Here is a 26,179-nt window from a genome sequence, read left to right as displayed (position 1 = left end):
CCAAACGTCTCCTCCAAGGGGGAGGTCACTCAGTGAAGGTGTTCCTCATGCACCTGGGGGAGAAGGTGGGAAGTTTGCAGTGGTCCCTGGTGGGGCTCCCTGGTGGGGTGGCCCTGGGGAGATTGGGTCCCAGCTGGTGAAGCCAAGACTCAGTTTGGTCCTAAGACACCCACTCAGGAGCTGGTGAAACCCTATTAGAGGTTTGTACTCCTCAAACCAACTTGTGAAGACAGTGGACACCTGCCCAGGCACTTCTGAGCAGAAGATGACATGGGCAGTGTGTAGGTCTCCTACTGATCTACATGAGAGCAACTCTTCTGAAGTAAAAGGGGGTTTCACACCCAAGGAAAAGAAATAAAGCTCTGTCCCTTTGCCCTTTCTATGAGGTATTTCCATTAGTACCCATTCAAGTGTTAAATTGAATTTATCCTTTCCCCCGAGGGTGCATTTGGCCGTCCCACCGCTGTGCCACAGAGACACACCTGAGCTGTCAGGACACCAAAGGCGATGTGTTTGCCCTGCTACAGTGCTTCCCTTCGATACACCGTTTTCCTCCGCGCCCCATCCTGCAGGAACTTGGAGTTTAGGGTTTGCGGCCAGCGATTTACCCCAGCCCCGGTGAGAGACGTCCCCGAGCACCTGCAGGTCCCTGTAGCTGAAAGCCACGCGCTCACATCCGTGGGACAGGCACGGCGAACTTCAGAGACAAGCATGTGTCCCCGAAGCCCACGGAGGGGATTTTTTGTGGTATTCACAGACTTGTTTCATGTGTCAATACGAGAGGAGCGTAATTACCAGCTGAGGAACAGCAGGAAATAAGCCAAGGTTGAATGAACGAAATGGAAAATAAAGAGAAGCGCAGAGGACACACACATTTTAAAACTATTACGGAGGTATGTATTCACGTGCTCGTGGGAGCCTGGGAATATATAAGAGCTCATGACTGCGAAGGAATGAATTCAAGGACCAGTCTATGGGGAGTATTTTTTTTTTTTTTTTCCCTGTGACTTCAAACTTCTCTCGGAGCTCGCAGAGTTTTAGTCAGCTGGCATGCAACAGAGGTACGACTTCCCCAAGGAAACTCTTCCTCGGCTTGCGCTGGAAAGGCTGCTGGGAGAGTCCGGGAGGCAGAAGGCTGCAAGCAGAGGCGAATCCTCCTCCTCCTCCTCCTCCTCCTTCTCTTCCTCCTCCTCCTCCAGGCACAGAGCAGGTACGTGGAGACGCGTGCGAAACCGGGAGCCTGCTGGAAAGTTGAGCTTTCGCCGGCAGGAGAGACGGGGGCTCCGCTGACTTAGAGCTGCAGCCTTTAAAAATAACACAGATGAGGAAGGTACTGTATAAATAAAATATGCTGTGTTTATGAATAGGCTGAGGAACGGACTAAACACCCTGTGTAGATGGCTCTAATGCACACAGCTGTATATTTAATCCATCAGGGACTTGCACTGCAGCGAGTGAGATCCTTCACGTTAAGGAGGCACTGGTTAGTTTATAACAATACAGTTGTCATATGCCTGATTTGTTATTATTCTCTGTGTTTACAGTAACGGAAGAAGGGGAGATGTGGTGGGGTTTGGTTTTTGGGTTGTTTTTTTTTTTGTTTTTTCTTTCTTTCTTTCTTTCTTCACAGGACTTTAGTCTATTTATGGTGTTGCTGCATTGTAGCGCTCTGAACCAGGAGTGCTGCAGAGCCCAGCACTGTGCGCTGATTAAGCGCTGGCTCGCCCAGCTCTCCGACACCGAACCCTGATATAGCCTTGGGCAAATCACACCGGTCCCCGGGCAAAATGGGCAAAATGCTGTTTTAGCTCCTCTGCTCTTCTTACTCTCCGCTCTGTCATTGAACTCTGCCTCGCGGAGCACGAGGTGTGAGACGGCAGGGTTATTTTTCTACTCTTTAAGATCCTGACAGCTTGAATGTCACCTTGGGTGAGCGGTGACTTTACTGAGAGGGCTTTGCTGCACCTGGACTGTTAGGACAAGGAATTCATGTTTAGACAATATTTGGAAATAGTAAAGTTTCAGAAAATCCTAGTTTATCTAAAAGTCACAGATAATTTTCTAAAGCCAAACCCCGTTGTATTTTTGATAAAAGTACAAACATGTTTCCCTTAAATAGAAGCCAAAGTTTGGCTTTCCGCAGCAGTGTAAATTTGTTTTTTTACTCAGATGTCATCATTTCAACCTTAAAATCATCTTATTATTCCAAAATGCTGAAATCCTTTAGTTTTCAGTGACAGAAATTCACTATCGGGCATCTCTTTCTAAAGCAGATGGTTACAGCTCAGTGACTCTATCAGTGCTTGGCCTTTTACTGGTACAAGGATGGATGGCTTCGAGGGGGTGTATCAGTATCGTGCAAGTCAAATCTATCAGAAATAGTTTTCCTCCTTTCGTTTTATCTCCTGTTGGATCAAATAAATTGAGTGCTCCTTTCCTCAAACACTGACTCCACCATCAGTAAAAGAAAAATTGCTGAATTTTAAACTAATTTCTCTCTTTCTTTGCTGCGCTTAGATTAAAGCTGGTGAAAAGAGGTTCTAGTCTGGTTCCTGGATTTGAGTTTCTCCAGGAATTTGGTTCTCCAGGGAGAGCATTTCATGTTCAAATAGTTTAATCTTCAAATGCCAGTTCACGTCAGTTTTTGTTGACGGGAGTGTTTTCATTTTCCCATCTACTGCTGTCCCTTCATCCAGCCCCTTGCCCACAAAGTCTCCAGGCTGGTGGGCTTCATGTGATTGTCGTTCATTTTCATTTTCTCTCCTGGAGAAAGGAGCAGACAAAAAGGCGAATAACGGAGGGGAAATGGCTAAACCCTGTGTGTCCAATTAATTAGAAAGGTTAATTTTTGGTGGGGAAATGCTGTTGGCTGCACACCTGGTGGAGGTGCACATGGAGAGAGGACACAGAGAGAGAGAAGGCAGGCAGGCAGCAGCTTCAAGAGGCAGGAGAAAAGCCATGTTGGGATTCCAGGAGATGTAGGAGTCCCTATTTTGGTGTGTGGACTTGACACCAGAGAGGCAGGAGGCTGCGTCTGCCCATGAGAGACCAAGCACAGTGCAGAAGGCATGAGGAAACCAAAGCAGGAGAAGCATCTCGTAGGGTCTCAGCAGCTGGAGCTGTGCCTCCTTCTCAGAGGCTGTGGCTGAGGATGGCATGGGCTATTTATTTTTTAATAGGATTAATATTAATATTACCTCCAGCTCCCTGGTGGGATGAATCACCGGGGAGCTATTCCAGTCGAAAGGGAGCAAGACTTGTCCCACTCCTGCCCTTGCAGTTCAGACCCACTTTCTAAGGCGGGAGCTTGTTTTGTTTACTTCTCTGGAGAGTTTGATTCATGCGGCTCGACGCAGGACTCAACCCAAAAGCAGTGCCTTAGAAAGCAGCAGCCTTATGGATGGACAGGCTCCAAAAGGTCTGGAAGTTCAAGACACATAATCGTCAAGACATATTCTTGTTTACCCAAAACCCTTGGGAACCTGCAGCAGATTATGGACTGGCTGGTGAGAGCCAGTGGCTGGGATTCGCTTTTCCTTCTTGCTCTGGGAGAGGCCAGGAATAGGGTTTGGAGGACAGGAGCGGTCTGACAAGGTGCCCACCAGCCCTCATCCCCATGCTATCCTGGCTTCGGGTGACATGGGGTGAAATCTGACTGATGTTAGCAGAAACTGAGCAGGCAGCGATTACTGAGGAGACCACAGGAAAATCAGGAAGGGCCTGATTTCACCGAGTAGCAGGTGCAACCCCTTTGGCAACAGTGGGGTGGGACAACCCTTGCTATCTTGTAAGGGTGGGCAAAAGAGCTTGATTCTCCAATCTGACTGATGGAGATGACCCAACCTCTCCAACAGAGAAGACCCAACCTCTCCGATGGAGAGGACCCTTGCTCTGCAGACGTGGCTGCCGAGCACACACCATGTTAACATTTCAACACCACCATAGGGAGTAACCTGCTGGGTAGCCCGTAGCATGAAAATATTGAAGATGGGAAGTCAGCCACATGCTTCAGGGTCTTTGAAACTATTTGCTGTCAGATCCCCTTTAGGAAAGGGCAAAGATGGTAAGGACACCGCTGATCTTTCCCGGCGTGGTTGGTGTGCCTCCAAGGCCGTGGTTTTAATGAAGCAAAGTCTCGAGCAGCAGAATCAGTGCATGCCCTTCCCTCCTGTTTTGGCATTTGTTGCCGTCCAGGCTTTTCTTCACAGTTCAGCTGGCACAGCTGCTCGGCCACTCAGTAAAACAGCTTGAGGAACAGAGCTGGCTTTTTAAAAAACACATCCAACAAAAACCCTGCTATTTTTTCCCCCCTAAGTGCAAACTTCCCACAGTGCTCTGAGCATACAGGTGTAGGAAAATGTGAAGTCGCAATCATCCAGGGCACGCGCTGCTCTTCGTTACGGGCATGATATTTGTATTCCTTCTCTGAATCAAATTGAAACATCCTATTCAAAAATAAAATCATTAAAAAAAGTATTTTTCTTTTCTTGAAGACCTCGAACACTTGAGGTTTTCCTTGCGAAAGTGGCTGTGCATCGCAAGTGCTGTTGCATGCTGCTGATGAGGCAAACCCTAAACCCAGAGCATCCCAAAGGCATTTAAACCTCTGGACACCACAGCGGTCCCCAGGTTGAACCGAGGGGATTGCAGACGGAGGGAGCGTGCCAAAGGCATCAAGCTGCAGCCAGCTCCGGCCAAGGGAAGCTCAAGACACTACGTGCTTGGGGGAAGGTGATCAAAACCAGTGTGACGAGAGCCCAGTCGAGGGGAGCCTGTCCAGGGTTGTGATAATCTCGCTGGCAGGCTGTTCCCACGAGAGCGAAACGTGGATTTTTCAATGCATTGCACCTAACCGTGCCCCTCCCCTGCCCGCATGCGTACGCCTGCCTCTTCATTTCATTTATGCCGCTCATTTCAGGGCACATCGCAAAGCTAACGAGATGATAAAAGCCCAGCTCTTTGGCATAGTATTTCAGCCATGGGGAAAGTGCATCGCAACAGCTCAGGCTCGTGAGGCTGGGAGAGAGCAGCGGGGAAATCTGTGTAAAGGCAGGTTTTCCAGAAGCAGGTCTTAATTAGCAAAAGGAAGTGGGGAAACCAGCAATTAGACAGCTGCTCCAGCCCTAGAGGGCAGCACAAAATAATAAATAAAAAGCTGAACTCACAGGCAATCTGAAATCATCTTCTGCAGGGGAAAAGCAGCCTTTTTGCAATGGGAATGTTTCCTAGCAGGTCCGGTAGATTCAGCACTATGTATTCGCTGCCAAAAATTCAGCAGCTCACCCGGACATTTGGACTCCCCCTGCCTTTATCCCTAATTCCTGCCTCGTGTCATGAAAACCCACCAAGTCAGGTGCGTTGTAGCTGACTCTGAACCCCCGTCCTGCCCACAGACTGCTACCACACTCTGATTGGTGTGACCGCTGTGAAGAGAAAGAGTTATTTCTTCCAGGACAGGTTTTCAGGTTCTGGGCTTTTATATTTATCAGCCGTGAATTTAAAGCCTTTAATCCTCAAGCACTGCTTTCTTAACGATGCAGAGAGTGATTTAGGTGCAGGGGTAGGAGGCTCCAACCCTCCAGGAATGTAACCCGCAGACACAAAACCCTAAAGTAAACACACCGCCTTGCACCACGCATGCAGCTAAACAATGGCATCGGCAGCGATAAGTCACTTATTCCCCTCAGCAAACTCGTGGCCCGATCCTGATAGTTTCTCTGGAAAAAAAAATAAAAAAATAAAAAAATACCCCTTGTTTCTCAACGCCTGCCCCTGAGCAAGGGCTTCAGGATGTCGCACAGTAGCTGACTCCGTCCGGAGCACAGCGGTGGCTAGGACCCAGCAAGAGCCCGGAGAGGAGTCCGGAGGAAGACAAGCAACATAATTTAAAGCAGGCATTGTCCCAAATAAGGCTACTTCCCTTGAAAATGCCTTCGTTACGAAGTTATGAGTTGAGCCTCTTGGCGTCCCGAATGGGTGAACGTGAAGCTTGAAGAACAGTTTCATCGGTACCGGGACTGAGGTGGTTTCGAAGAGCTGGATATGCTTTTTAAAGACATGATAAGCAGTGTTTGGGGATGCGAGACACCCTTGAAAGAAGGTAAATGTGAAATATTCCCTCTTTTTAACCCTGAAGGCTCTAATTTAGCAGCAAAGAGTTTTGTGTGAAAAAGGATCACACCCTGGGGAGTTTGGTTTGTGTTTTGTGTATTCTCTTGAATTTAACCTCTCTGGCACAGGAAAACGTCTCTGTTAATTGTCTAAGCAGTAACAAAAGTTACCTTGGGGGGAAATTTGGAATGTGCTGCAGTTGTTAGCTACAAGCAATATCTATGAAGTGGTTTCAGGGTTAATATTGTAACAGAGATGGGGGCAAACGCTGCTCTGGAGTGGGAACTGGGCAAACTGGGATAAAACCCTGATTTCTTCCATGGTTTCAAATGTGTCTTGGGGCAAATCAGTGCTCTTCTCTGCCTTTTCCCTCCCATCTGTTAAGTGGATATGCTGACGTGGTTTGGGTACCATGGTTTTTCTAAATGCGAAATTATTTGACCCACTTAAGAAGATTCCTTGGGGGTGTTACGCACAGAAATCACCTATATTTTTCAGCTGTGGATGGGGCTGGGTAATTGTGAAGTACGGTGATGGAAAGCTGTGACACTGAATGCGGTTCAGAGCTCAGTGCCGCTCTGAGGTATGCTGGGATTTTCATCACGGCTGCCAGCAGGAGCAAACTGGCACCGAGCACGAAGCTGCCTCAACTCTAGGAAAGCCTCAAAGCAAGAAAAAATCCTTTAGGTGGAGTTGCTGCTACTGCTGCTCCCAGACTGTTTTTGGGAGCTGTGGTTAGAGACCCCGGTGCCGGTGCCAGCAGGCAGGGTTTAGCGGTGATGCTCTGTGAATCCAGGTCAATGGGGATCCTGTGAGCCCTGAGCTCTGCACTGGGAGAGGGTGGTGGGCACCTGAGACCTGCCCAGAGGGCAGAGAGGAGGGGGATGCAGTGCTGACTCATGCTAGGCAGAATCATGGAATCATAGAACTGCCCAGGTTGAAAGGGACTTTTCAGATCATCGAGTCATCCATCAACCCAACACTGCTAAAACCACCACTACCCCATGTCCCTCAGCACCACGTCTGCCTGGCTTTTAAATACCTCCAGGGATGGTGATTCCACCACTTCCCTGGGCAGCCTCTTCCAATGCTTGACAACCCTTTCTGTGAAGAAATTTTTCCTAATGTCCATCCTAAACCTCCCCTGGTGCAACTTGAGGCCATTTCCTCTTGCCCTATAGCCTGTTCCTTGGGAGAAGAGCCCGACCCCCCCTGGCTACCCCCTCCTTTCAGGGAGTTGCAGCGAGAGAGAAGGTCTCCCCTCAGCCTCCTTTTCTCCAGGCTGAACACCCCCAGCTCCCTCAGCCGCTCCTCACAAGACTTGTGCTCCAGACCCCTCACCAGTTCCGTTGTCCTTCTCTGGACACACTCCAGCACCTCAATGTCTTTCCTGTAGTGAGGGGCCCAAAACTGGAGGTGTTTCTGAGGATAGTCTAAGGGTTGTCCAGAGAAAAGCCAGGCAGGGAAAAGCTCCTCATCTGGACAGCTGAACTGAAAACCTCCTTGGGAAGGGAATCTCCATAAGCAAGGAGGCTGTACTCTACCATGAGGAGGGGCTTACCCTCCTCTGGATGGAGTCCGTGTGGTCTTGTATGGAAGAGACCATCACGTCCTAATGCTTCAGCATGTGACAGCCTCCTTTGAAGCACCTTGAGGGACAGCATCCTTGCTTACTACAGATCTGTCTTGCACAGCAAGCCATTCAATCACGTTTTTGTGCTCAAATACATCAATTTCCCAGTTGCTTTATAAAATTACACTTTAGGAAGTTTCAAATCATGTTAAGACCTTGGATTGTGTCAGGTTTATTATTTAAGAAGCAAAGAGACCATGTTTTGCACTGGCAAAGACAAGAGAAAACATTGCAGACCACACGGGACACGTGCTGTCCATCAGGGTGGTGCCGTGTTGTGGGTAACATCCATGGAGATTTCCTCAGCTTAATTCATTGGATTTAAAGAGAAACAATTTCCATTTGAGGGCTCAGAGTAAAGCCTTGTAATCATCGGTAGGTTTGTCTTTTCTCTCAGTTCCAGCAAAGTAATACCCAAACGATAAAACTCATTATCTCCTCCTTAGAGGAGACATCCACTACTCTAAGCCTGGGGAATGCGGAGCAGACGGGGAATGACAGAGACATTATAGATGGTGATATCAGCAATTCCTCCTTCCACGGGATGATTTCAGTGTATTTTGCAAACAATAATTAAAAGGGTTTGGAATTAACACCCTTGGTCTTCTTTTAGGAGGGGGAAACAGATTTCTGTTCCTGCTGCTGAGCCCCAAAGACAGGCTCCAAGCTCTTTCACCTTGTGGTACCAGTTCATCATCCATCACTAGTTGTTGCCCTGCACTGAAAGGAATGTGCAATCTGAAAATAGAGCAGTGGTGGTCAAAGCCTCCCCAGTTTCTCTCTTCCTTCTTTCTCTTCTTCTACACAACTCTTTCTCTGGTTGGGAAATGGAGGGATGGGCAGGTTACCGTACTGAACCTGTTGGCGTTGCGGTTCAGCATTTGCCATTGCTGCGTGGAAATGCGGCCATCAGCCACGTCCCTCAAACACTGACTAAGCGGAGGGATCTCCACCAGCTGGGAATGATCCCATCTCTTTTGTTTCCAGCCTCCTGATGCTCTGCGGGTGGAAGCCGCTGAGTAATGGTACGTTGATGCCGGTTTTTGGCGGCATATGTGCATGGGATCGGCGTGCATTTGGAGTTTACCAGATGCAGGCTTGCTCCTGGAAAGACTTAAGAGCAGTGCTAGCTAAGCACTGCTGCGTGGCTTCCAGTGGGGAGCTGGTGCCTCTCTCACTGGCTCTGGATGTGGGCAGGACCAGCTCAGATCTGCCTGCAAGAAACCATACAAATACAGACAGATTCGTCATGTTTACAACAGAGACTGTCATAAAGAAGTGGCATCTGGAGCTCACGTCAGTGGTGACCACAGCCAGAGACCTCATTACTGTCCATCTAGAAACGAGCTGTTTGAAGGATGAATGCTTTCCCCAGCCCCGTTTGCGTTTTTCTCCTATTGCCCAGTGACAGGCATCCCAGTGTTTGGCTCCTTTTGCAGTTATTTCTATGCCTTTTTTCTGGAGTGCTTTCCAAGCAGTTAAATTCTGATGAATCCTTTGTTTCATGCAAATCCACATCGATTGTATCTGACTCTTTTTAAGGCATTTGCTTTCAAATGTATGTAAAAGCCTGCCCATACCTGGGGTATATAAAACAGAAAACTAACATTTGGACAAAAAGTTCTTAGTCCATTCTTTAAGCTGTTTATATTAACTCAACAAATTTGGATGAGTCTGTAAAAGCTCTTTGACAGTCTGGGATGAGAGGAGTGGGAAATGCTGTGGGTGGAAATGGAAACTGTTCCCAACGCTTGGTGTTTCTGAGTGGCATCCGTTACCTTCGGTCAGGACTTGGCACCCCAAAACTCCATCCCAGTTGAAAGTATCTGAGCTGCTTCTATGGACAGAGTGAGGTGGTTCTGGAAGGTTACTCAGTCTTTGGTGGTTGTCTTTCTCAGTGATGCCAGACACAGTGCTCAGTTTGAGCATCTGGGGTTCATTGTGTGGCCTGGGTATCATCTAGGTAGCAGCTGAAATCACACCGGGGCAATCCCATGAAATGTCTTGGTTTTCCCTTTCAAGTCCTCATATAAATATCTTTTTCCCACGAGGCTCAAAGGGATTTAAAGGTAATAGGTAGGTTGTAAGTGCTGTAGGCTCAGAGGTGGGTTAATTTATTGCACTGCATGTGTGCTTTTCCATGTTAAATGATGATCTGGTTCCAGCTTTCACATGTGTTGACTGCCGTGTCACATTTGAAATCTAACCAAAATTACTTTTTCCTGCAGAACCATGAAACTGTACATCGTCTTCTTCCTGGCAGTGGTGAACAGAGGAACCTCTAACAATCAGCCCACAGAGGGGATGTCCTGTGAAATGGTAAGGCTGTCACCCTACTCGGGCCCCTTGACATCCTGCATGAGGTTGGGACCCCCTTGTTATAGGCACGGCGCAAATAGCTGTGGTCTCTGAGAAGGGAAACCCTCCCAGGACCAGACTCTCCGTGATGGCAGAGGTGGGCTTTGTTGGGTTGGTGGATGCTCTTCAGACTCTTCTTGGGCTCTGTCCTTGCTGTACTGACAGCACATAAAAGCGGGTAACAAAGAAGGGTCATTATCTCCATTTTTTAATAAGAGAGAGCTAGTTGAAAGAAATTTGACCTGATTTCCCCAAGACTACAGGGATTCTGTGGCTGACATAGTGAAAGAACTTAGACCTAAAATGAACTCCTTTATATCAGGCCTCAGTTCTTTGTGCTTTAAATAAAGCACCTTCTGTGAAATGCATCTATACCGGCCCTTTTGTAACAAGAGGGAGAATGACCTCCTCTGCCCTGACACAGCACTGAGGCCAGGGGACTTGTACCTGACTTCTGCTGGAGGTACAAAAAGTGACAAAGCCTCTTGTTCCTGTACAAAGTTTGCTCCTTGAATTTTTGCAAGCACCTGGTGCAATATCATAAATGTTGTCAGCTGAACTTGCTCCCTTCCCTATCCAACTGCTGCTGACCGTAACAGGCCATTTAAAAATACTTATCTTTTTTTTTTTTTTTTTTGAATGTTGAAGCTGTTCAGCACAAATCCTCAAGAACTTCCAAAATAGGGAAAAAAAATAATTTGCTAGCTGTACACATCTCCCTTATGGGACTCATTCCATTCCGGCCCACCCTGCTGTATTGCTGCACTTCCTGAATTCCAGAGAAATTAAGACCTAGTATATATAAAAAGATCTTGGGAAGGTGACTGGGTAGCTCAATTCATTGGCTGGGGAGGGAAGACTGATGAAGCCACTGTAAACATGACAGTTTGGGACCCATGTATCACAGTCATATGAAGGCTGGGCGAGACACGCAATAATCCAAGCAGATTCGCCCCGTCCCGTTTCTTGACAGGTCACAGATCAGGCCAATTGCTGAAAAGTAAACACATGCTTGTTTCCACCACTCCACTGTAAACTGCTTTCATCAAGCCAACAACCCCAGGCTCTACGCAATAAGACTGGGATAAATTCATCCCCAACAGAAAACACGCTGCAGTTGGGGGCTGGGATTCTCATCTGGTATAAATTAACAGCTCAGCATCGCTAATGTCATTGTTGATTATCTTCCTTTGCTGGGTGCTTGGTCCAATGGAAAGAGAAGGGTGTAAATCCAAACACAGTTTAAAGAAAGAGGAGCTACTGTATTAGCTGATTGGTCCATTGAGAGTCCTGCTTACTTCACATGGTAATTCTTCATCGCAGCCTCGCTGTTTCATGTGGTACTTTCCCTGTGGTGACACCTTTAGAATAGCAAAAGCTCAGAAATGGACACTTTCATCCCAAATCCCATGGAAGAGGCATGAGTCAGAAACCCGTACCCCACTCTGACTCACCACTGGTGCTTCTGTCGTTGAACCAAAGTCTTGTAAAAGAGGTTTTAGGAAGTCAACAGTCCCTACCAGACCCCTGATATGGGAGTGAGCTGCACTGGTTATACAAGTTACTGCACATCTGCCTGCTAGCAAGACATCGAGGCACAGCTGAAATGTCAGGAGTTTCTTCCTAACTTATGTTCCCTTCCAAAGAGAGGGTTTTCAACTAGTTCATGTTTTACCTCCCAAAAAAAGATGTTTCTGCTAATTTTTGTTAACTGGTAAAGAAGGATTTTTCAAATAATTTATAGAAGGGAAGGGTTTCTTAGTATCTTACCTTGCATTGAGGTGATGCAAGAACATGAGCATGACCGGTTATCATAGGTCAGCTGATATGTGGTACCTGGGGAAATTTCTAAGGTTTGGTTGTAGCTGAGCCTCCACTTGGGCAACTCCTCTAGAGAATGGGCATGCACACCGTGCAAGTGCAAGTCAGCGCCAAGTGGCTCCAGCCCAAATTTTTTGTTTCAAACGCTCGTGAGTTGCTACAGGAGAACACGAGTGGAGGCTTGGATCCAGCTGCTTTGCTTGTAGGGCTCTTAACAAGGTGGGTGACAACTTCCACCCAGTGCTGAGCAGTGAAGAACTGGAATCAGAATCCAAACGATGCTCAGGTTTTGAGCTTTGGGGTCATTTTTTCACCAGCACCTGAATGCGACCAGACACTGAAGGAACCAAGTGCTCCCCACCCTGCAGTACTTCTTACCAATGGACTTCAAACAAACTGGTGGCAGCACCAGCAGAGATGATGAAGTCAGAACGTGAGACTGGCAAAAATCTCTTTTCCAGCCTCAGGCTGACAACCCATTGGGCTATGGGGTGAGAGGATGGGACATACATGCAAACAGATGCTGTTTGTTCCATCCCACTGAGACGTGCATCATCTTTTCTTCCTTAGCGCTGATGAGAACGAAATCCGTGCAGTTTGAGCCTCAGGGAAGAAAAGATGGTACAGAACAGACTAGATAAGAAATTCAGCGAGGATCAGAATAGTCAGTGAAAAGGAATGAATGTTTTAAAAAAAAAAATGGGAGGGGAAAAGTTATAGGAACAAATGGCAGACAGTGGGAGGTATAGATTTTGTCGGTCCCTTTTATCACAGGGAGGGTTCAGTAGATGCAGATTAAAGGCCCAATCCTGCAAGATACACAGTGAACTGGGACTGACCTCTCCCCCATCGACTTCAGTAAAAACCAGCTGGCTGGCGTTGACGGGAGTTGGATCAGGACTTTGCTAAGATGCTGGGTGCCCAGAGGGAGCGGAGGGTGCTCAACCCTTGTTGAGATCTGGCTCAAAGTGTGGGAAGAAACCTGGCATCTGCCTTTGGCTGCAAAGCGGCTGCTGCTTTTTCACTCTGGATTTTTGCATCTTTCTGGCTTCTCCCTCTTCCACAAAACAAAGAGGAGGAGACTTCCTGCTCTATTATTTGGGCCTCGAAGCTGAGACCAATGTTGTGCACAGTTTAACTCAAAACAAGCAATTCTACAGTGTCTTTTCAGGAAAGAAATAATGTCAGGAGGAAGCCAGGAAATTCCCTTCTTTTCTTTTATTTAGCTGGGGTTTGTGTGAGTGAGTTGGAGGGAAAAAAAGGATGGGACTCAGGTTTTAGTAAGCCATCTGATGGTTGGACTAGATGATCTGAAAGGTCCCTTCCAACCTAGGCAATTCTATGATTCTATGATTTACTTGGGATCTTTGAGAAAGATGTATCATGGGAAGGACTGTGGAGCAGCCTGTGTATATCTAGCGTTTGGATGAGCACTTGCACTTCTCTGGCACATTTTTGTGCAGCCTCCAAAACTCACATGATGCAAAAGAGATTCACAAAACGCTGACTATTGCCCCACTTCTCCTAAACAGACCTGCCGCCTCATTCACCTGAAAGTCCACATGAAACAGATGGGTTTTAATATATTTTTACTTTTAATGTTTCTTTCATGCCTGAAAAGCTTTGCGTCATGGAATCTGGATTCTGCTTCTCCACAGAAATTAATATTCGACAGGGTTTTTTTTTCTTTCTTTCCTTTCTGATCTTTCTACAAACAGTCTATGACCCAGTCACCCAAATACATTCATAACAAGAGTTTTCCTACAGTAGATTAAATGCTGCCTCAGCCTTTCACATTCCTCTTCCTCCCGCTGCTGTATGTTCTCCGTAATAGCAAAACACAGCTTGACATTTGTGCAAGGTTGAGCATGTTCATGTTTCCAATGTTCCTTATGAGCACACACTCCAGATTTTGGACACAGATTCAGTCCTAGCTGCAATTAAACAGCCACGCATCTAGAAGATGAATTTGCCTTTGATACTCGGGTTTTTTCTCTACCCTGCTGCTGAGAACTGGACTGAGAAGGCATGGCCCTCACTGCACGTCACAGCTTTTTCTTCATCTTAAAAGTTAGCTTTACATAATTTTTCTTTTCCATATTGTATCATGGGAGTCTTGTGTGGGTGGTTTCATAAGGCGTGCTCCACATACAATAAGAAGGGAACTGTTGCCTTAGGAAGAGGATAAACAAGGATAGTAAAAGAAGGAGGAGTTTGGAGGCTTCCATCAGAAACGTTTCAGTAGTTGAATGACCCATTTGGTTAAAAATGCAGTGTTTAACTAAGCCCTGGCTAAAGGAAGACACACTTAAATATCCAAGGGGTGTGACTAAGAAGGAGAGAGATGGTTTTTGTGCCATAGGATCCTTATATATTTCTCCACCTCCTTGCTTTGGGAGCTATGCTACCAACAGAGCGGAGCTCTTGTGAGTACTACTTACTATTGCAAGTAGAGTTTGCAAAATCAAATACAGCGGTGAAGCTGAGAAAATTAACCATCAGAACAAAAGTGAGGAAACAGTGCTTGACTGAAACGGAAAGAGGGCAAAACTCCTTCACTTAGGACTGTTAAAATGAGACTGGGAAAAAGGTACAAAATGGAAAACATTTAGTAGGTATCACATGCAGATAAAACTCTCTATTGTTGCAAGTCAGATGTCTGGGACTCTTTAGCCTGGAGAAGAGAAGGCTGAGGTGGGACTTTATTAATGTTTACAAGTATCTAAAGGGTGGGTTGAAGGAGGATGGAACCAGACTCTTTTCAGTGGTTCCCAGTGACAGGACGAGGGGTAATGGGCACAAGCTGGAACATAGGAAGTTCCGTTCAAATACGAGAAAAAACTTCTTTACGGTGAGGGTGACAGAGCCCTGGAACAGGCTGCCCAGGGAGGCTGTGGAGTCCCCTTCTCTGGAGACTTTCAAGACCCGCCTGGATGCAGCCCTGAGTAACGTGCTCTGGGCAATCCTGCTTCAGCAGGGGAGTTGGACTAGATGATCTCTAGAGGTCCCTTCCAACTCTGAAAAATTACGTGATTCCGTGATTCCATCTTTAAATGTCTTTAAAATTAAATGAGTGCTGTTAGCTGCAAAGAAGTGTTAGGATTGTTGTTCTTGCTGTCTGGATGCTCAGAGAAAATAGTGTGATCAGTGTTTCGGAAGAAGGATCTGATTGGATGCTGAATGTTATTTTCTTTATATTTCATGCAAAGACGTTTTTCGTTTTTCATGTGGCAACCCCTTTTCTCTCTTTTTCTGGCAGGCAAATTCACAGGCATTTTGCCACAATAAAGACCTTCACCAAATCCCTCCCGGGCTCCATCTGAATGTAAACAAAATAGATCTGTCTGGAAATCTGATTCAAAGCATCCCTGAAATGCCGTTACCATTTTACACCTCCCTCCAGTGCCTGGATTTAAGCTCTAACCAGATAAGCTTCATCACGCCTGGAGTCTTTGCACACATGACAAGTTTGCTGGAAATAAATTTAGCCAACAATCGCTTATATGAACTTGCTCAGAATGGGACAGAGGGGATTGGACTTTTACCCAAAGTGGAAATACTGGACTTGTCCCACAACAGTCTGTACAATGGGATGGCTGAGTATTTCATTAAACAAGCTCCAGCACTGCGGTATCTTTCCTTGGCAGACAACAGTATTATAATGATATCACACAAGATGTTTCAGGGATCTCCCAATCTTGTGGAGATAGATCTTCAGAGTAATATCATCATGGAAATAGAAGAAGGTGCTTTTGAGACTCTAGTGAACCTTTCCAAACTCAATCTCTCCATGAATTCAATTACTTGCATCTCTGATTTCAACCTCAGGCAGCTGGAGATACTTGACCTTAGCAGGAATAGCATTGAGACCTTCCACACCGCAAAGTCAGATGATGAATATAGCTTAAGATGTTTGGATCTGAGTGAAAACAAACTGCTTCACTTCCCAATCTTCCCCCAGGTAAATAAACTAGTAACTCTGAATTTATCGAAGAATTTAATCCAGCTCACTCCTGAATCCCCTCATAATAAAATGGACTATATGGAAAACGAATGGCTGGATGCTTCTTTTCGTCTTCTTGATCAGAAGCAAAGTAGAAACAAAAGTTCTCTTTATTTATCCCAGCTTGTATATTTAGACTTAAGTTATAATGAAATCAAATCCATTCCGGATGAGTTCTTTGAGTCAATGTTGTCCCTTCACACCCTGAATCTCAGTAAAAACTGTCTTCAGGCATTTGCAGTAACTTATGACAGTGCATTGGTCTCCCTAACTGTCCTCGACTTGAGCTACAATGCTTTGCAGAGCCTGCTCCTGGATGCTGGCACGTTGTCAAATTTGAAGGAGCTCTACATTCAAAACAACCATCTTCAGACCCTGCAATTTGATATCTTCTCAAGTCTTCCTAGCCTCAGACTGCTTAATCTACAGAGCAATAATATCAGCCTTTGCAGCATGTACTCAGGATTAGCTAAGCAAAGACTTCCTGGAGAGGAAAGTGGTTGCGTATCATTTGTTGATTCTCCTACTCTTCAGTACTTGTACCTAGCCGACAACATGCTGAACATCCTACCAGCATACACTTTCTACAAGACTTCTCTGATTGTCTTGGATCTCTCCATGAACCCCGGACTGAAAATAGAAGTTAAAGCATTATCAGGACTGGAAAAGTCTCTGGAATATTTGTATTTACATGGCAATAGCCTGATAGATTTAAATATTGACTTGCCTTGTTTTAGTCACCTTAAACATTTAAACCTCTCTGAAAACCAGCTGAACTGGCTGCCTAAGTGGGGTACTGACTCTCCACTGGAAGTTCTGGACCTACGGAACAATAGATTTAGCACATTACAGAACAGCAATATTTTAGCATTAGAAAATTCCCTTAAAAACTTGTATCTCACTGGGAACCCACTCAACTGCTGCGGAAATATCTGGCTCTCATCAATGATCCAGAACAAAAATGTCCAGATCTCCAACGTGGAGCACTTAACGTGCCACTACACTCAGAACTTTGGGTACCAGGAAGAAATGCACATTGGGAACCTTAGACCAGAAGACTGTGAAAAAGAGGATCTGAAGAAAATCAACTTCCTTATTATATTAACATTTGTGTTGGTTTTATCCGTGCTCATCATTGGCGTGGGTTCATTTTTTTGCTTCCGCAGGCAAAACTTTAGCCATCAGTTTAAAGCATAGGAACACAAATTGCCTTGAAAACCGAAGAAATCAGGTGCTACACTGCCGGTGTGTAGAAATGAAGGGTAAAATTCTCATCTTTGATTTTTAACTGTGGATTTTAAGATGGTTTCAAAGTGCCCCTGAACTGCACCACTATAGTGCTTTGGGTTGCAGGGACTGAAAGGAGAATTTGTCGTGTTTTGCACTTGCTTCATTCACAAGCAGATCTTCTTTAAAAGCTTATACAGTGGTAGAAGAGGCCACTGTAAACCCCTGATGTTGTTTTGAGGGATGTGTAATTTAAACCAGACCAAAGGAAAAAGCCCTCTTAGGTCTTGAGATTTTTCACAAAGTTCAGAGATACTTGGTGATGTCGCCTTCACAGAAAGACTTTATGAAAATTGAGCATTGTAACTGCATCACCTTTTTATGACAGTCACAGATGACACCAATTGAGATAGAAAGACCTTCTCGAAGTTATGTGCCTCCATGAGATATTTTGATTTGGTCTGAGCTTTGTTTTTCCTAACCAGTTAGCTCCTAACCCTTCTTAAACTGAAATCACACAAACCTACATCAGGGAAGGCCAAAATACAATCTTTCACTCCTTGGAGTTGGTTGCAAATCTCCTAAGCATTCCAAAATAGTGAAAATTTAGCTAAAAAGGGAAATTACATTTTGTGTCTGTTGTCTTGTGGCTGCCATTTAGAAAATACACGGCTGACCATGGGAAACCAAAGACCTTGGAGGCAGGAACCTCTTTGAATGCCTCTCTTTGCTTGTAGTACATTGCTCCAGCCACTGGGGCCAGATACGTGGGGTAGATGAGGTCAATTAGTCTTTGCACTTAATACCCATGAGGGATGGAAGAGAAATCTCAGGTGTGAAACAGCTGCACTATAGAATACTCAGATCTGCCCAGAAGGTCACAGGTCCACAGTTCAACTCAAAGAGGAGAAATTTGTCCCTCGCGTGCAATACATATTTAACTGGGTTTAATGTGAAGAAATTCATCTCTGGGGTGAACACTTTTAAAAGGAAAAAAGCTTGGAGAATGAATTTCAACCAGCTAACATTGGACTGAAATGTTTATATTTCTAAGGAAAACCGTTGGGAAGTCACTGCATACAGTTGCATTTCAATGCAAAAGAATAATATATCTATTTTTAAAGGTGACAGGTTAGACAGCAAAAAGGTGTTTTAAAGATACAGGTGAAAAAAAAATACACAGGGAATCTAGTCCTGGGCCATTATTCAGATCAGATGTCCACTGTTTCTCCCTAAAAAAAAAGATGTTATGGACTAGAGGACTGGCTGTAAGAAAAGTTATGTAGATTCTGTGCTGGGTTTAACATGGCCAACCTGTTGTGTTGCTAAAAGCTGACACTGACATATGTTATGTCCCATGCTCTGACAGCAGATTCACGCTTTTGAAGTGAAAAGTGGGAGCCTGACCTACTAACAGGGTTCAATGGCTTCGAAAGGAGCCGTATCAGGTTTTCTGTTAATGCCAGAAACTGTACTTTAAAAGAAATAGAAGTCAAACCAAAACCTGCCCGGGTAAATGCTCAGAGTCTAATTGCTGCTCCACTTCTGTTTCTTCCAGGTAGTGAATATCAAAATTAACACACTACAAAAAGGTGTATAATTCTATTTTTAAAGTGGTTATGTAAGAAACTGGCTGGTAGTTTTCATTGTGGAGTTTTGTACAATAAAAACACCTTTGAGTTTTGTAAAAAGCACAGGGTTGTGAATATATTAAAGCACCGGCTTGGAATGCTCCACAGATGCAAAGCTATGTCTTCCTATTTTTCTATGGTGTTCCGACTCCACCTTAGACAATTACCTTCTGGTCCTGAAGCAGGGGCAGCTGCTCCATATCTTAGAGTGAATACTTAGAGCCGTACAACCAACAGAGAACAAGGAGATCTACTGAAGACGTAGGCAAGCATGTGCACAGGCAGCAGCAATAGGGCCTGATCTAACATCTACGAAACTCAACGCTACCCATTGGATCAAGCTCTTATTCTTGTAGGAGAAAGTTTGCACAGGCAGCAGACCCAAGGATTAGAGGGAAGCCCGATGTTGAAGTCGGTGAGCTTTTCCTTTGGTGTGAACACAAGCGGAGCTCTGTGCCCAGACGCGGGCTAATTTACCCACACGCTGAGTTCATGCCTTTTGTGTCGAGCACGGCAAGATTATATCTCCTTCTGAGAGCCAGTATTAACTTGGCTGCCATGACTGGAATTAGTTAATAACCTGATGACAGAGCCAAACCCATTTAATTAATGGTTTTAACACTGCTTTTGTTTGGCTCTACCAAAAGGAAGTGCTTGTTATTACTAAACATCTGGGACTAATTAGACTTCCATTGACTTCCCTGGGAGCAGAAACAGCTTTCTCGAGGAATAAGCCTCAGGAGTAAAGTGCAGCATGGCTCATTTGCATTTCTCTGTTAGCAGCATAAGCAACTGAGAAGTGACATGATCCTGCTCCAGCCAATTCTGTTATTCTGGATGGGATGTGGAGGATGAGGGAAAGAAAATATGAATAAAAGAGCAAAGAGAGGGAAAACAGGGAGAAATGAGAGCTCTCCGTAATATTACTCCTCAAAATCCTGGGCTGTATCCCCAGCAGCGTGGGCAGCAGGGCGAGGGGGGGGATTCTGCCCCTCTGCTCCGCTCGGGGGAGACCCCCCTGCAGTGCTGCCTCCAGCTCTGGGGCCTCAGCACAGGAGAGACACGGAGCTGTTGGAGCGGGGCCAGAGGAGGCCCCGGAGATGCTGGGAGGGCTGGAGCCCCTCTGCTGGGAGGACAGGCTGAGAGAGTTGGGGGGGTTCAGCCTGGAGAAGAGAAGGCTCCAGGGAGACCTTGGAGCCCCTGCCAGTCCCTCAAGGGGCTCCAGGAAAGCTGGGGAGGGACTCTGGATCAGGGAGGGGAGCCACAGGATGAAGGGTAATGGTTTTGAACTGGAAGAGGGGAGATTTAGATGAGATATCAGGAAGAAATTCTTTGCTGTGAGGGTGGTGAGCCCCTGGCCCAGGTTGCCCAGAGAAGCTGTGGCTGCCCCATCCCTGGAGGGGTTCAAGGCCAGGTTGGACGGGGCTTGGAGCAACCTGGTCTGGTGGGAGGTGTCCCTGCCCAGGGCAGGGGGTTGGAACTGGATGATCTTTAAGGTGCCTTCCAACCCAAACCATTCTGTGATTCTACGAAAATATAGGTACACAGATGACAGCCCAACTCTTGCATCCTCTCTCTACTTTTATGACTGCAAGAAGCTCAAATGCCAAAGTACCTGATCCTGCATCAAACGTAGCCATTACTCACACGTTACACATCTTTCTGCCACTTAGCTCCATTGTCCTAATAGGTTGGCACGATACAGGCTGTTTTGACTGGTATTTTGTAGCCAAAAATTACACCCTCATTCACTGCTTTTTCATAAAGTCCTTGCAAAGGCCTCTGCAATAAGAGCTCATGCTGTTTATCTAGGGAATATCTTTCTAGGATATGTAGTAGATCATGTGGGATATACACAGCCAATACGAACTTTTTGTTTTAAATTGTTGCAGGCTTCCTCTCTGCAGATATATTCCTGGGGCGGGGCAATAGATGTCCTTCAAATATTTCCTACCACATTTTGCTGCGGGTTGTTCCCCGGAACAATCCTCTGCAGTAGGGTCTGGTAGACTTAAGTACTGGAAGCACTAGAAACACTCCCAGAGAGAGTCCCGAAACGCACAGCAAGTCATGACTCATGTTGACCATCCATGGAAAGTCCACTCTCAGTTTCCAAAGGCGTTGGCTTTTCCTGCAAACCCAAGACCAAACAATACCCCAGTGGAGTACCAGAGCCTCTGGCTACAGACCTGTCTGCATGGACCCTGTGGTGGATTAGTATCAAACCCTGTAAGTGCCTTCTAATATTTCAGGAGCCCAGAGCATTTGCTTTCCTGTTCCTACGTATTCCTATGTAATACATTCCTACGCATTACTTGTCTGGGAAGGAAAAAAGCAAAACCACAGCCTGAATCCCCTGTATCTCCACATCTTGAGAAAAACATATCTTACCTTGCATGGTGAGGTATCCTCTGGCCATATCTATTATTTTCCATAAAAAATGGCCTATTCTGTTCATGCACACATGTGCAAAGGCACAGCCGCATGCAGGCTAGCGTAAGAAATACATCGCTTCAGGATTAGCTTTGTTTAACCTAAATTAGAACAGCCTGTACTAAATGATCTTCTATAATAACAACCAGCCCGTGGTGCTGGTGCCTGTGGATTCCAATTTCATGCCTGTCTGCATGAAGCAATTTGATCAAGATTTTCAAAAGCGATCAGTGATTTATTTCAGATGCCTAAATTTGCAGCCCGCATCTCACCAATCCTGAAACAAGTCTGATTTTCCAGAAAACTGGGTCCGTCTCTTCTCAAAACCAAGGCTCTGCAGTATGTCTTACACAAGCCCCCGCAAAAAACTGAGATTGTCCAGATGTATATATAATTCTTTCACTTACTGCTTTCTAATGATTGTTGCCTGCTCTGTCAGAGCTGTGTTGAGCATCTGAAGAGCTGAAATACAGCAAAGCTACCCACCAACACCTCATCTGCCCTGTTGTCTGCTCTCAGAAGGACCAAGTTAAATATCTCCTCACTCACAGAGCAATCATTCACCTGCTGTTGTGACTTAATTTAAGTGAAAGAGGGAAATTATCCATAAGGAAAAAACAGAAATTAAGTCTAGGATCTGTAGCTTTCTGAAAATGCTGCAACAATGCAGCCAGAACAGAGTTTGGTCTCACGGGTCACGGATTGGTGAGGGTCCAAACAGATTTTGCCAAGAAACAAGAGGAAAGGGGGATGAGAGGAGTTGAGAGCCATCAGAGACCTCAGGGTGAGTGATGGGTAAAGGAGAAAACAAAATGTTGGAGAAATTCCCTCCAAGCAGTGGAGAGATGAAAATACTCCAGAGGAACAGGTAGTAATGGGTACCTACCCACCAAGAGCTTGGAGATCTGTGAAGCTTCAGCCAATCTCTCGTAGCTTAAAGGTGAGAAGAGAGCCTAGATGACAGATAAGAGAGGAGCAGAAACGAGGGATGATAGAAGTGAAAGGTGGAAGGGATATGGAGTAGGTAAGAGGGGGTTTGTACAGTTCAGCTCTTCATGATGGGTAACCATGAAGTGTAACTGGAAACTGAAGAGCGTAAAAGAAAGAGGGGTGGGAAAAGCTTTGCAGAGAGGCAGAGCTGAGCCGTGGGGAGCAGGGGAGACACGGGCACCTTGGCTGGGTGACATGCTAGCTGCCTGCAAGTAAGTGATGCATGTAGACAGAGGAGGACATCAGCTCACGAGGGGTGACAAACAGAAGTATATAGTAACCAGGAAAATGGGGCGAAACCGAAACGGGAGGGAAAAGAGACTGAATAAGCGCAGAAGAACTTTCCGAGGAGGGCCCATTGGGCCATGCAACATTCTTTCACATGCAAAGACATTTGGCGGCTGATGCAACATGATACTAAACAAAATTTTGGCAAATATAAGGGAACAGTCCTGCAACACTGGGAGAGTCACTTTTCTCCCAAGCTATTGATCCTGGCTGTTCTGTCGCGTTGCAGAGCCAAGTTAGTTCCACAGATTTCCTCCTCCTGTCCATTTCTAGCAGTCATTGCACCAAAGACACACATTTGCCAGTTCATAAGCAGTATTCTTTATGAAGAATCATTCAAGAAGGTGACAACAGAAGAGATTCCTCTTTAGTGTTTCTAACTTTCCCAGAAAACAAAGTGGAGAGGAGAGTCCAGGGTCCCAGAGACAAGACCAGAGAGGGAGAGAAACCCATTTTCAATCAGGAAACCCACGAAGGAGAAGAAAGTTTGGGACAGGCAACTGGGCAGGAGGTATGGGGTGGGGAGAACAGAAGGGGAATATGCACAGCTAAACCAGGAATTTGGAAGACAAATGGGGAAGGAATGGTCAGGATGAAATCAGAAGCAGAAGCAGAGAGTGTAGCACTAGAGGGCAGAAATGAAGGAAAGGAAAGCTGTCAACCACTTTAAGCTACATTTTTGTATTTAAGCTGATGGGACAAAGCCTTTACCGTATTTGTGGATGACACCAAATGGAGCAGTGGTTGATATGTCGGGGCAGAGCTCCTATTTAGAGGGGCCTTCCACGTCAAAGCAATGGTCTGAGAGAAACTTCATCATATTCAGCAAAGACCTACACCTTGAACAGAACAAGCTCATGCAACACTCCAGCCTAGGGACAAGATGACTGGAGAGTAGCTTTGCAGAAGAGGACCTGAGTTGTCCATGAATCAACATCTTGTCTTACTGACAACAAAATCCAGCTGCACGCTGAGCTGTATTTGCAAAAGCTTAGTTAGAAAGTCAAGAGATGCTGTTACTCCTCTCTATTTGGCACATCTAATACCACATCTGGATGCTGTGTCCAGCTGTGGCCTCCCAGTGCAAGAGAGAGACTGAAAAACTGGAGCAAGTCCAGCAGAGGTCACCAAGATGGTCAGGCTGCTGGAGCATATGATATCTGAGAAAGAGATGGAGGGAACTTGGCTGGTTCAGCCTGGAAAAGAGAAAGTCTTGGGGGGAAATCTGTTATCGATACTGGAAGGGCAGTTACAAAGAAGACAGCATCAGCTCCTCCCAGGAGCATTCAGTTAAAGGACAAGATGCAACTGCTGAGAGTTGCAACTGGGGAAGTTCAGATTGAACATAAGGAAAAAATTCTTCATAATGAGAGATTTAAGACTCTGGAAAATCCTTGGAGATTTTCAAAACTCGTCAGGGCAAGGCCCTGAGCAACCAATTTTGACACTGAAGTTGGTTCTGCTTTGATCAGGGAGCTGGGCTGGAGCTCTCCAGAGGCCCCTTCCAACCTGAATTATTCTCTGAGTCTTGCAAAACAAGAAGAATGGGTCACGCACTCAGGTGAGGAGTAGAGTAGCAGAGAAACTTCCGAGCAATAGTCTGTTAGCGGTATCTACTCCCTGCACTGAAGCTGTGGAAGGGATTTGGCAGCAGAATTGTCCAGAGAGGTGGCAAAAGTGGATGATGATGTCGGATGTGGGCGAGTTAGTCAGATCATGAAAGTCTGAGTTCGCATAAAGTTTCCTTCTTTTTTTTTTTCATTTTTATTGCTCAAATTTAAAATCAATGTTTTCAAAATTTTCCATGAGAATACTGAAAAATGGGAAGTCGGGAACCGTTTACTTTGTAAGGACAGAGTTTCAGTTTGCATTAGGTTATTCCTACTGCAGCAAGCACATTCTCATACACTCATAAAAAAAAATAATAACCACTGGAACATTCAGTTTGCTTTTATTATCTTTGTTGTAGAGAAGATGAGGAAATGTTTCAATTGCCTAATGCTAAATAACATCCCCCCCAAGTATCACTAAAACAAAACAAGGCAAAGCAAAACAAAATAAAATAAAAACAAAATGTTAAGCTGTTGAAACTATACAAATCTTTTCATGTTTTAACACATCAAGAAGTGTGGGGACACAGAAAGAATGTAAAATAAAATAAAATAACGGCGGTAACCTTTTGAAATTCCAGAAGAGACCTTGAGGTAAGATTTTAATTCAAAAATGTTTTTTATTGTAAAATTTCTTTCCATCATGAGTACTTATATCATACTTGATGCTTTTTTATAATATTTACAAGTTTTATGGCGCCGCTGCCTTTCACTTTAAAATGTTGAAACAAAAAATTCTGGCAACAGTCGTAGATTGAAGAGTTTCAAAACCCCAGCTTCATTAATTGTTGCTTACTCTCAGAAAAAAAAACCCTCTTTGTAGCAGACCTTAGCATATGTTTCTTGCCTTACATATGTGATTCAGGACTGTATGTTTCCTCTAATCTGTCCCTCATGTTTCACTACAGACTTCGGGCAAGTTATTGCATTGCTGAACTGGACCCGTCACCCCTAAATCGAGCTCCTTTCCTGTTTGGGAAGAATGATGCCCAGTGAGGTGAAGGGCCAGAAAAGGAGAAGATTTGGGTACTTTAATTGCCACTTTAGGTATTTAAGTCCAAAATTTAAATCTTTGCAGTACTTGTTCAGCTGCTGATTCTTCCATCTGGTGCCTAAAGTCTGTAGAGGACTATGATGTTGAAATTCCCTGTGCTTTTAACAGTCTGCTCCTTGGCATGTTCAGAAATGCCGCAGACAGCACAAACCCATTCATATCTGTGGGAGCCCCAACAGAGCTCTCATGTTGAGCATCCCTCTGCCAAGTCTCCTAAGCGGGTCAATATCGCTGAAGCATCGCTGCTAGATGTAGCTCTGTACAATGTGTGGCTGGGAACAGAGCTGCCATCATAACTCTTAGACTCCCAGTTCAATTCTATTGGGTATTTTCTACTCCTCAAGCAATGCCCTCCTCACTAGTCGAAGGGGATCGCTAGGTGGACCTTATCAATTTATCCTCCATTTTGTCCCAATTTATAGAATGTCGTGCCCCTTAAGGAACACTTGAGTAATCCCTGGAGGAGGAAACTGTGCCCTTAACACAATTAATTGGCTGCAGAAGTTAAAGGGCAAGAGCCTGACCGAGGCACTTGGGAAGTACCGTGCTCCCATATTGCTTGAGGTACTGATTAAAGCAACCCCTTCCTGCAGAGGAGAAAATTGAGACACAATGTGTACATGCTTTAACCACTATGTTATAGGAAAAACAGAAAGAAAAGCTACCTCATCCTCCAGTCAATGTGTTTCATGAGGAAGGTGTAGGGTTGTGAACCACCAGTAGTCAGTGCTGTCTCCCCCTATAGCCCAGATTAAAGTATTTAAATCACACAGGAAGGCTAAAATACAGGTGCTATCATGAAGGATTATGATATCTGAGTCCCCTGACAGACATTTAAATTCCCCTAGGGCATCTACATCTACATGGGCTGGAGGCTGTGACTCAGGTCTTCTGGGAGGCCCAGAGTCCTGCTACATAGTGAGGTGAACCTCTCTTCATCCTCCATCAACTCTGTTTACATCTCCACTAGTTGCAAAAGGAGCATTGACCACCAGCTCACATGGTGATGTCTACGTCTAC

At 45.4% G+C, this 26,179-nt stretch overlaps 1 protein-coding gene across 3 annotated transcripts; it reads left to right on the top strand.

Moving 5' to 3' along the window:
* Positions 1-1,023: 1,023 nt before the first annotated feature.
* Positions 1,024-18,896, top strand: LRRC32 (leucine rich repeat containing 32). Of its 3 annotated transcripts, none has more exons than XM_074572315.1 (3): positions 1,024-1,210; positions 9,973-10,063; positions 15,183-18,896. In XM_074572315.1, the coding sequence occupies exons 2-3, from the start codon at positions 9,977-9,979 to the stop codon at positions 17,121-17,123; spliced, it is 2,028 nt and encodes a 675-aa protein (XP_074428416.1). In that variant the 5' UTR covers positions 1,024-1,210; positions 9,973-9,976; the 3' UTR covers positions 17,124-18,896. The 3 variants fall into 3 exon arrangements, with proteins under 3 accessions (XP_074428416.1, XP_074428415.1, XP_074428414.1); XM_074572314.1 differs by having other exon boundaries at positions 1,198-1,330; positions 15,183-18,890; XM_074572313.1 differs by lacking the exon at positions 1,024-1,210 and adding an exon at positions 5,634-6,100.
* Positions 18,897-26,179: the final 7,283 nt, after the last annotated feature.

Source organism: Larus michahellis, chromosome 1 (assembly GCF_964199755.1).
Source record: "Larus michahellis chromosome 1, bLarMic1.1, whole genome shotgun sequence".
NCBI lineage: Eukaryota > Metazoa > Chordata > Aves > Charadriiformes > Laridae > Larus > Larus michahellis.
This window is presented reverse-complemented; position numbering and strand designations above follow the sequence as displayed.

What these genes read in the sequence shown, in the direction of transcription:
- LRRC32 (XM_074572313.1), top strand. Translation starts at nt 6,078, where the DNA reads ATGCGAGACACCCTTGAAAGAAG. An exon ending in CGAGACACCCTTGAAAGAAG is followed by an intron (nt 6,101 to 9,972) that starts GTAAATGTGAAA and finishes TTTTTCCTGCAG; the next exon opens with AACCATGAAACTGTACATCG. An exon ending in AGGGGATGTCCTGTGAAATG is followed by an intron (nt 10,064 to 15,182) that starts GTAAGGCTGTCA and finishes TTTTTCTGGCAG; the next exon opens with GCAAATTCACAGGCATTTTG.